The following is a 12,238-nucleotide window of genomic DNA, read 5'->3' on the forward strand; positions in this document are numbered from 1 at the left end:
AGCAGTGAGATACTCTGGATTGTACTTTTTCTTAGGGGCACAGATGTTCTGTTGCATCTACTTGGAGATTAAGATATGCTGTTGCCAATGGAGATTGTCCCCAGACAATAGGGAGTTAAGGTCTCACTAAGAGTTCTGACTGTAATCATTTCATACATCAAGGAGTTTTCCATAAAATGTCGTACTTTTAAAAGCCACAACACCATCACTAGTTCAGATGTTCGTTTTTTTCCCTTTAGCCTGAATATTGCCAAAGTTACCATAAAGCTACTTTGTGCAGTCTTTTATTCACCCTGTCAATCTGTTTAGAAGTAGAATCAAACTAACAGCCTTTAAAACAATTCAAGAAATGTTCTTATTCTCAATATATGCATTAATGACCAAAGTTGTAAAGGGAACATGGTGGACAAGGATTAAATGAACACAGAGTGGAGAGAGGAGGTAAGGAGGAGATGGACCTGGACAATGTTGAGATGGAATGGAGGTGACTAAGGTGGAGGAGGGTCGCAGAAATCAAACTGAAGGGACAGACTCACTGTGAAAGAGGGAACAACAGCTGCATAATGATTGGTCTATAGAGGTCTTCGTAGAATCTGGTTTGTTCAGTACTTAAAGAGTTAATGCTTTAACTCTGCTGATCACTAGAGCAGGTAGACAACAGGGAGAGGAAGAGAGGGAGTGACATGAATGAATGATGACCAATGAATGTATGTATGAATAAGTATGAAACAACCTTCCTGCTGCTCCATACTCATTCTTGTACTTACACGGAGCATCATTAACCCTTTGATCCTAAAATGTTTTATTAAAATATTGTTATTACTTGTCCTTGCAGACTGTGCGTCATGGTTTCCCCAACCAACCCACAGCTTTGGCCTTTGACCCTGTGCAGAAGCTACTTGCCATTGGCTCCAGATCAGGAGGTGTAAGAATGTATCCTTTTTTATCTTATGTGTTCACTTCCCCCTTCACTTATCACATTTCCAAACATATGCCTTCATAAAAACTGTTGATTATTTGACATTTAAATAACACAAACATTATAAATCAACTTTCAATATATAGTGACATTATATTGTAAAAAAACAAAAAAAACAAAAAACATAATCGACATTTATTGTCATGGCATTAAAAGAATACTCAGGGAATTCCCCTTACACAAATAAAAACAAGTATTACTACTTAAAAATCAGATTTTAAACAATGACTAAAACTAGTATTCAGACTTGTGACAATATTGTTCTCAGGAACAGTGTGTTCCCTACATATCTCCTTCAATACAAACCTGTGAAAATGCTATAGTGTGTCTCCTGGCCAGGGGCTATCCTTTCTCCACCCCTCCCCCCTTAGCCACGAATCATCCCTCATTTTGCCCTGTCAATTTGTGTTGCTCCACTGTCATGTCGCAGACTCAGAACTGTCCATCCAACATCCCATCCCCTGGGTTACCCGGTCACAGGGATGAGAGACGACGTGTGAGTGCAACCAAGGTAGGAGATTACACTGCCATAAAGACCCACTGTTTCCAGTCTGCCTTAAGGGAACCCAGGCCAGAAGTGGCATATAATTATTGATGCTGCATCAGCTACATTGTTTGTCCAGTTGGGGCATTGGAAATCAGGTGTGATTTCTATGTTGAAAGAAAAAAAACAAGAAAGAACAGAGGGAGATGTGACGTTTAAATCTCTGAAAGCAAGGGAAATATAAGGCTAAATGTTGAAGAGGGGTAAACATTAGTGCATGACAGCACATATGTATCTCATAAAAAGAGACCTGATGTGACTTGATATCATAATTAGCAAAGGCAAGTTTGTAATACATTTTCTTCTAATACATTTCTCTAGTTACTTTATATCCTGCATTGTCGACTTTGCTGCAGAGCTCAGATTTCACTTGGATGGAAAACCCTCTAGTGTCTTAAACATTTGTATTGACATGCTTCACATACCTTTCTCTGCAATCTTGCAACCCCCATTGCTTTTCCCTCACTCTCCTCATTTCTGATTTATTGTATTCAATTTACCCTCACTCTGACTTTCGCAACCTTTTCTAATGTTTTTTTTATTTTCTTTGAAGAGCTTTTAAACATCTGGCAGACATCTTTTAAGTTGTCTGTTTTTTTTTTTTGCTTAAAGCTTATTTTTTCTTTATGTTTCCCTTTGTAGCTGTTTTACTTCGGTATTCAATGATAGCCTTTGAAAAAATGTCTGATACCTATTTACAATAGTAACCCCTGCCATTAGGGATCTGTCTGCATCTATACAAGTGTAAGTCCTGCAAACATGACCAATGGAGGCTAATTTACAGACCCAGCAGATTGTTTGTCATCATGAAAAAAATTGTTACTTTCTTGCCTGTGTATATCTAGATATTCTTCTGTCAAGAAATCGTTATCTATTTTCATTTAAAGACCATAAATGATTGCCTGTGTAGGATTGATATGTGATGCCTGTCACTAAAAGGTGCCAAGTGTGGTGTCAGCCTCCATGTCTTTCTGGGTCATAGTACAGTGTGTACATAAAGAACAGTGATCCATATATCCGAGTTTCCATGGAGTCTGGTTGCTTTGCAAGAACACATCTTGTTTGCCTCTGCACATGCATGTTACAGGAAGGCAAGAGTTGTATTTTATCCTCGGGCTGTATTTTTATAAGCATAATAACCTACATACCAGCTACATTTGAGGTACCTAAGGGATAAATACAGTATATATAGAGAGGGTATGCTAGACATAAACACTCGATTGATGTGATTTTCCCATAGAATATCTACAAACTGCATCCTTTCTGCTTTCCAAACTGACAAGTAAATAATCACATTCAAGGATATTTATATGTACTTCAAGGTCCATAAAGTGAGTGGTTGGGAAGTTGTCACAGTTTTGAGGTTCTTTTGTGTGAAAGTAAGACACAAGTATTAAAAGGTCAGTACAACACAAACGTTCATTACTACATGTCAAATCAATTTAAGTCAACTTTATTTATATAGCAAATTTATAACAGCCAAGGTGGACCAACGTTCTCTATATTAAGTTTAACAAAATCCATTTAATCCAATCATCATAAAGAAATGTAAAATCAAATTTTAAAATAAGTTAAAATGCTAAACAATAATAAAAGTCTAGTGGACAACGCTGGTGGGATAGAAAACTCAACTAGAGGTAAATGTCAAGGAAATAAAATGGGTTTTTATAAATTATATAAACTGTTCATTTTTGGGAGCAGATCTTATTTTAAAAGGTTGTTTATTCTAAAGTGTTGGAGCTGCCACAGAAAAGGCTCAATCACCCCAAGTTTTAAGCCTAGTTTTGGGCTAGTCCAGGAGCAGCTGGTTGGAGGACTAGTGCTCTGGATGGAGCATGAACATGAAGAAGTTCACTTAGGTAGTGAGGTGCTGACCCATTTAGAGATTTAAAAGCCAGAAGTAAAATTGTAAAATATATCCTGCAGCAAACAGGAAGCCAGTGTAGAGAACGGAGCAAAGGGGTTATGTGTTCCCTCTTTTTTATGCCTGTTAGCAGGCGAACAGCCACATTTTGGACAAACTGCAGGCTTTGGATGGATGACTGGTCCAAGTCCACATATAGTGAGTTGCAGTAGTCGGCGAGATGTTATGAATGCATGTGCTACTTTTTCTACATCATTTGAAGGGAGGTATGATTTAGGCTATAAGTCTGAGCTGTTAAAAACACAATCTCACAACAGTGGATATCTGTTTGCCAACATTAAAAACATTATCAAAGTACAAGACTCTTAACATTAACAGCAAGAGGAATAAACGTTTCTGCCACACCAGGTTCTCCAAACACTATGACCTCTGTCTTATGTGGATTTAGTTTGAGGAAGTTTAGGGTCATCAAGGTTTTGATAGATAGATAGATAGATAGATAGATAGATAGATAGATAGATAGATAGATAGATAGATAGATAGATAGATAGATAGATAGATAGATAGATAGATAGATAGATAGATAGATAGATAGATAGATAGATAGATAGATAGATAGATAGATAGATAGATAGATAGATAGATAGATAGATAGATAGATAGATAGATAGATAGATAGATAGATACTTTATTGATCCCGAGGGAAATTCAAGGCATCCAGTAGCAGTATACAGACAGGCAGGACACAAGACATTAGTTACAATACACACCCGCTGTCCCCCCTCCCCTCTGTATACAATAATCCCCCAAACAAGATTTAGCAGCCCCTATGTGACCAAGAGTAAACATAATTATATGTTAAACCTGTGCAGTTAGCATTAGCAATTAGACTTAAAACTTATATAGCATAATGTACATAACCTGTGAGGAGAGAAAAACATGTGTTGGTTAAAAGAGACCTGTAAACAGTTAAGGGACCTTAGAAACAAAGTGCTGGCCTTCTAGAAACTAGTTACATGTGCATGTACAGAGGTGTTTGAAATAGTGCCAGAGGTGTGAGTACAGTCGTTAAACAGTCAATGCAGGAATGTAAATTGGCTCACCAACATAAAGGAGCAGTGATTAGGGTGATTATCTTTAAAGTGACCAGTGCTCAGTAAGGTGACTATCAATATGCATTAAAGTGTCCAACTGGGAGCTGACTCTGAGGTCAGCAGTGCAGATGAGGAATGAGAAAAAGTGAAAAAAAGAGTCCAGGGTTCACCGTGTGCTTCTTCCCTGCTGTGACAGTGAAGTGTTGTACAATCTGATGGCCAGGGGGACAAAAGAGTTCTTGAGTCTGTCCGTGGAGCACGACTGTGACAGCAGTCTGTCACTGAACATGCTCCTCTGACCGGTGAAGGTGCTGTGCAGAGGGTGGTGTGTGTTGTCCATGATGGAGAGCATTTTGTCCAGAGACCTCCTCTCTACCACTGTCACCAGTGAGTCCAGCTCTGTGCCCATCACAGAGCCGGCCCTCCTCACCAGTCTGTCCAGGCGTGCTGCGTCCCTCTTCTTGCAGCTTCCTCCCCAGCACACCACTGCGTAGAAGAGGGCGCTGGACACCACAGACTGGTAGAACATCTGCAGCAGCTTTTGGCAGATGTTGAAGGACCCCAGCCTTCTCAGGAAGTACAGACGGCTCTGTCCCTTCCTGCAGGTAGTGTCCATGTTAGGCGACCAGTCCAGCTTGTCAACCAGCTGCAGCCCCAGGTACCCGTAGGTCCTGACCACCTCCACGTCGACCCCCCCGATGGAAACAGGTTCTAGATGTGGTTTGTTCCTTCGGAAGTCCACCACCATCTCCTTGGTCTTGGAGGTGTTTAGCTGCAGATGGTTGTCACTGCACCACGTCACAAAGTCCTCGATCAGGCTCCTGTACTCCTCCTCCTGTCCATCCCTGACACAAGCAACTATCGCAGTGTCGTCCGAGTATTTCTGCATGTGGCAGAGCTCAGAGTTATACTGGAAGTCGGAGGTGTACAGGGTGAACAGGACAGGGGAGAGCACGGTCCCCTGTGGTGCTCCAGTGCTGCTGACCACAGTGTCAGATGTGCAGTCCTTCAGTCTGACGTACTGTGGTCTCTCTGTGAGGTAGTCCGTGATCCACCTCACCAGGTGCGAGTCCACCCTCATCTCGGTCAGCTTGTCTCTCAGTAGGAGGGGATGGATGGTGTCGAAAGCGCTTGAGAAATCAAAAAACATGATTCTCATCACGCTGCTCCCTTTGTCCAGATGAGAGTAAGCCCTGTGTAGAAGATAGAGGATGGCATCGTCCACGCCCACCTTTGCCTGGTATGCAAACTGCAGGGGATCCTGTGCGTGTTGGACCTGGGGTCTGAGGTGTTGGAGCAGCAGCCGTTCGAAGGTCTTCATAACGTGGGATGTCAGAGCGATTGGTCTGAAGTCGCCTGGCTCACTGGGGTTTTTCTTCTTGGGGACAGGGGTGAGGCACGAGGTCTTCCAGAGCACAGGAACCTTCCCGAGCCGCAGGCTCATGTTGAAGATGTGCTGAAGTGGCTCCCCCAGCTCAGCAGAGCAGGCCTTTAGCATCCTGGGACACACCTTGTCCGGGCCTGCTGCCTTCCTGGGGCGGAGTCTCTTCAGCTCCTTGCTCACCTGGTCTCTGGTGATGGTGGGGGGGAGGGGGGATGGATTGTCACTGGAGGTTGTGTCTGTCCTGGTGGAGGTGTTGGGGGGAGTGAGAGGGGGGGAGGGGGTGTGTAGAGGGGTGCTGGGGGGACAGGCACTGGCTGCAGCGACGGGGCTGTCGAACCTGTTAAAAAACAAGTTGAGCTGGTTTGCTCTCTCAGGGTCCCCGTCTTCTGCGTTGTTATTTTTCTTTTTGCAGCCTGTGATGGTCTTCATGCCCTCCCAGACCTCCCTCATGTTGTTCTGCTGCAGCTTCTGTTCTACTTTCCTTCTGTACTCCTCCTTTGCCTCTCGGAGTCTGACCTTGAGTTCCCCCTGCACACGCTTCAGCTCTGCCTGGTCTCCCTCCTTGAATGCCCTTTTCTTCCTGTTAAGGATCTCCTTGACATCGCTGGTGATCCAGGGCTTGTTATTTGGGAAGCAGCGCACAGTTTTAGTGGGAACCACAACGTCCATACAGAAGTTCATGTAGTCAGTTGTGCAGTGTGTGACCCCCTCAATGTCATCACCATGGGTCTCTTGCAGGGCACTCCAGTCAGTGGTCTCAAAACAGTCTCTGAGCGCCTCCTATGCCTCAGGAGACCACTTTCTGAAGGTGCGAGTAGTAATCGGTTGTCTCTGGATCATAGTTTTGTACTGTGGCTTTAGTAGGACCAGGTTGTGGTCGGACTTACCCAGAGGTGGTAACGGGGTGGCAGTGTAGGCGTCCTTCACGTTTGCATACAGGAGGTCTATTGTCCTGTTCTTCCTGGTGGGACAGCTTACAAACTGGTGAAAGTCCAGTAGTGTGGAGTTCAATGTAACATGGTTAAAGTTCCCTGACATGGCGATGAAAGCATCAGGGTGCAGCGTTTGTAATCTTGAGGTGGTCGCATGGATGACGTCACACGCAGTCTCGGCGTGCGCACGGGGTGGAACGTAAACAGCAACCACGATCGCGTGAGAGAACTCCCTGGGCATGTAGTAAGGACGGAGACCCACCGCCAGCAGCTCGATGTCTTTGCTGCACGTTGTCTCCTTCACCGTAATATGTCCATGGTGGCACCATCTGTTGTTAATAAACAGCTCGAGTCCTCCTCCTTTCCGTTTGCCGCTGCGTTTCGTGTCTCTGTCCGCTCGCACTGTAGTAAAGCCCGGTAGAGCCACATTAGCGTCCGGGGTGTTTTGAGTCAGCCAGGTTTCTGTGAGGCACATTAAACTGCACTCTCTAAATGTCCGGTTGTTCCTCACGAGAGCAGCCAGCTCGTCTGTCTTGTTGGTTAGACAGTTTACGTTCCCCATTACTATCACCGGAACCGAGGGCTTGTACCTCCATCGCTTAGCCGCTAGCTTAGCCCTTACCAGAGCCCCGGCTCGACAGCCTCTGTACCGCCGCCTCAGCTCCTCTGGTATCGGGTGAACGATGCCGGCTTGTCCAGCTGACCGGAGCGAGAGCAGCGTTTCCCTTGAATAAGAAAGTTTTCCGCTGCTATTTCCACGAAAGCACGAAAAAGTATCCATAGGATACATAAAGTTATACACTGAAGGTGTACTATAAAAACTATATAGTATAGTACTATAAAAACTATAAAAGTAGAAGTTGGCACAGAGCCACAACAAACGAAAAACATATAAGACGAGTACGACAGGGACGGAGCTACTGAATGTGCGGCCACTCACGTCGGCGCACAGGTGAGAGTTTTAATGTCTTTAAGGCAGTCGAGTAAGGGTTTTGCTGAACCCTTGCATTTCAAAGGCATTTAGATGTACATCATCAACAAAAAAGTCAAAAGGTATATTGTACATTGCAAAAATTTATCCCAGTATAGCATAATAAGGAACAGGACGTGGGTCTGTTTCAGATGTATAGTCCCCTAGGTGGAAAAAGAAGGTCCTGACAGGTATGATTGAAACCACTTGAGTCCTGTGGGTTTTTTTTTATTTCTACAGAATTTTCAAATTGTTTTGAAAGAATTGTTTGATAGCCGAAATGGTTTTAAAAGCAGCTGATAAGTCTAAAAGTACTAAACAGTTTAAGGCTCATGACTTTAATAATATCTTAGGGGGCGGCAGTAGCTCAGTCTGTAGGGACTTGGGTTGGGAACCGGAGGGTCGCCGGTTCAAGTCCCGGCACGGACCAAGTCCGGAAACTGGTCTGGTAGCTGGAGAGGTGCCAGTCCATTTCCTGAGCACTGCCGAGGTGCCCCTGAGCAAGGCACCGAACCCCAAAACTGCTCTGGAGCGCTCGCTGTGGGCAGCCCCCTCACTCTGAGACCTCTCCATTAATGCATGTCACTAGAACCCTGTTTGTGCATGAGTGTGTATCTCGGCCTATGTGTGTGTTAGACAGAGTGTAAAAACCGAATTTCCCCTCGTGGGATTAATAAAGTGTAAATTATTATTATTATTATTATTATTATTCATTACTTGTATTACATTACATCCAATTAACAGAAATACCTAATTTCCATTCAGGGATCAATAAAATACATCTTTAAACATAACCCAGGGTCAGAGCTTTTGGTCTGCCAGTACTTGTGCAAATTATTTGTGTGAGTGCAAGTCATGTTTGTCAAACGGCAGGCCAAAAAGACATGACAAACAAGAAAATGTGAGATGTATTCTAAGCCTCTATCTTTTTTGGGGAGAGGACAGACAACTCCCCATGTTACTTTGTGTTGTGTCTGTTATTTTTGTTAAGAATATCCTCCTCTCACTCTCCTCTCTGTACGTGCATGCATGGCATACAAGTATATTTCCACTACAGGCTGAAGTGTACTAAATATGGGTCATTACACAATAACACCAGAAAATTTAGGTTTTTACCTCTGATTCTTACTGCTGTGGGTAGGTTAAGGAGACCCACTCTTTAATCCCACACATTATAAAAAGTGCTCCCCTTGTTCTTGGCCGGCAATATGGGTTATTGTATTAATTGTTACTTAATTGATATTATAATTGTTTTTATTTTCATTTATTTTAGTACTGGCAATAAATAAATAAAACATTTCGGGATCAAGAAAGAGTATCATTAACATTCTTTCAAGGGTTCAGGAATGTAATATCGATGTGTCTAGAGTGTTTAATATCACATATTTATTATCAAAAGCTGAGGCAACCAAAGGAGGACAGGCCTGCTCTGGTGAGTGGTGCATAGAGACGATGTCATCAGGGTTGGCGCAGTGGGTTGGCAATGAGGCTCTCTGCAGTGGGCCCCTGGGACACTTCTCTCAGTGCTTGAGGCGAGATTATCAGAATATGCTGAGATTTGGTTTATTGAGAGCAAATATAACAGAGAAAGAGCATGACTATTGTGTATATTTTTCTGTGTGCGTGTGTGTGTACACATCTGTTGTTGTTTTCTTTTGTGCCTTTGTCCTTCTTCGTGTGCATCACTGCCGCCTACCTGTGTATCAATATCAATATTTTGTGTGCCTCCAACAAGAAACATATTCACATGCTTGTTGGTTTGTGTGTCCATGAGTGAAGTAGTGGATGATATTTCAATTCAATTTCAAACGTGTTCAAGTAGTTGTACTGCCAAAAGACTGATTAGCAGTCACCTTTAATTATAGGCAATCTGATCAGAGAAAACAAGAACAAAAAAATTAAAAATTTAACATAGATCCAATCATATCTTTATTGCTCCTATACTGATATAAACATTAACATTACACTTGGTGCTGCGTTCAATATTTAAGAACCTAATTTGCATTTACTCTTGATCAGGTATCAACACTCATTCAGTAGACTTGGCAGATGCTGACATAACATGCCTTCCTTTATTGATTAAATGCACTGCTAGGACTTTAAGACTGGCGGCATGAATAGCATTACGAATAGCCAAGCAGTTATGTCACAATTCAATTCAATTCAATTCAAAAAACTTTATTTGTCCCCAGGTGGCAATTCAAAGGCACACATGTACAAAGGCACATGGCCCATGTAGAGGCTTTAGTCCTCATTGCAGTAACTGCGGGTTTAAATCTAACCTCTCTGCTCACAACATTTCCTGTTCGCCAATGTTTTCAATGGCCCTCTTTACCTTCCAGAATAATTCTCTAATCAGCTGTTCAATGACCAGCTGCTAGCTATATATCGTCTTATTCAGCCATTGGAGCCTGAGTGGACAATTGGAGTTGGTCACTCAGTGTTAACACATTACTTCCCATTATTTTTCATGAGTCATAAGGTGGGAATACACTGTGCAATGTTTTCGATCGTTTGAAAAATCTCAGACTCAAACTGCATGAGTAAATCACATGCGATGAAAAGCCAAAGCTCACGATTACTATGCGCTGAAGCATCTGTAAAGGCTGTACCGGCATGGCAGGAAGGCTAGTGGACACACAGACATCAGTGCGCACTTATTGCACGTTGGACCTGTTTGGACAGGGTGTGTTAATAGAGACTACAGTCTTGCGTGTAGATCCCACTATTCTGTGCTACACTGATTGGAAATGATGATGTTTCATATCTCTCCGCCTCTGTGCGTAAAGTTTCACGTCTCTCCACCTCAGTGCGTAATGGCACAATCACACTTATCTGTCAACTAAAATGTTAAAATCTCGGATAATATCTAGTTACTGCTCTGTCTGACAGGATAATACATCTTGCGTTTATTTGAATATGTTGAAAACTTCTCTGCGACACTTCAACGTGTGCGCACCAACATAAAAGCTCTGACCAGCTGGGAGTTGTAGGCCTATCACTCTGCAGAAATTATTAGTTGTAAGTTTACTTTTTTTCTTTTTTTAATAACCTCATTTAAATGTGCCTTGTTTGGGGAGTGCTGCCTACATCCAGTGTCCCTGCACAAACAACAATTTCATCATCAAACTCGCCACTCTTTTCAACAATTATTAATAGACACAGCAGCACAGACAAACAAACAAAACAACCATTTTGTTATAATTTATTATTATCTTTTGATTTGTACACGAGTTAGAACGAGTTAATGAGTTAAAGACAGACTAGTGAATCAATAGCAGCTAGAATCAGATCGCTCTCTTATCTTACAGTTATCATTTACTGTATCTATTTTAAAAACATGACATATAAAAGGGAATAATTGTCTTAGACATTGGCAAAAACGCTGAGCTTTTGTTGTGTACAAAACTTCCGTTTCGTGTGTCTCTATGTGACCTGATAGCATTCTGACCTCTCGCTCTGTCCCTCTTTTTTTTAAAATAGATTTAAAAATGCATACACGCAGAAAAACAAGAGATTTTCAGTTATTTAAATATAAAAAAGGAATGTCAGAACAGATTTTTTATTGTGCCAAATGTAATAAGAGATTTGGGCAATGACTAAGGGGTTGAATCCAAACAGGTGCCAGTCCCAATCTGGTAGGTTCTGGATTTTGTTTTCTGGCAGGATTTGGCACAAATAAAACTGCTCACCATGTCTTCAGTTCAGATCACACGCTGCAGCAGCACCGACATGACTACATGCTTCTTCTTTTTCTGGACGTGTTAATGTTTACATCTTTCATGCATGCGCATTGAGTGGAAAACCCACCGATCTCAGGGGAATCGGCTCATAGCTCTGCCTCAACTGTGCGATCAGCTCACAAGGGGTGACCAAAATATCAAATGGTCCTGCGACCAGATGATTGCTGGTCAAGTGCTGGTCTGGAGGGGTTTATCGGTGCTCGTTGCCCACTGTATACTACATGACTCACAGTTAAATTGAAATTCAGCCCGACTCCAAAAATTTGTGCGCGATTTAGAAATCAGCCTAAAACAAGGAAAATCGTACAGTGTATCCCCACCTAATGTGTTTGTAAAATAATATAATTAGATGGTCATGGATGCATTGTTCTCAAACTGTAGCACTGGCTTTGCAGAAAATGTAAGACCTGCAAAATACTGATTATTTTATTTTTTGCAGCTCAGCTGCAACAGAAGATGGTCGACATCATAATTTGCACAGCTAATTATGCTCTATTTACATCATTCCTGTCACCACAACTCTTGGCAGATGCATGCAACCCAATCAAAAGAAAACACAGACTTCCTGCTAAGCAAACCTGATCATGATTTGATTATGGGATTAGCAGCACAATATTAATCATTTACAATAATCTATTTTTTATTGATGCTGGTTAGGACAAAATCAGGTGTGTGGTCAGGTATGTTCCTATCTTGAGGATTGAGAAAAGGACAACTCCCAAGACTAC

The 12,238-nt window shown here is 42.4% G+C and overlaps 1 protein-coding gene across 12 annotated transcripts in view; it reads left to right on the top strand.

The window, feature by feature from the left end:
• stxbp5l (syntaxin binding protein 5L) overlaps positions 1-12,238 on the top strand; it is a 111,528-nt gene that overhangs the window by 15,184 nt on the left and 84,106 nt on the right. For all 12 annotated transcript variants that reach the window (XM_079357151.1, XM_079357157.1, XM_079357155.1 and 9 more), the window contains exon 2: positions 836-933. In XM_079357151.1, the coding sequence (XP_079213277.1) occupies positions 836-933 (98 nt within the window). The remainder of the gene's footprint in view (positions 1-835; positions 934-12,238) is intronic.

Source organism: Symphodus melops (genome assembly GCF_947650265.1).
Source record: "Symphodus melops genome assembly, chromosome: 12".
NCBI lineage: Eukaryota > Metazoa > Chordata > Actinopteri > Labriformes > Labridae > Symphodus > Symphodus melops.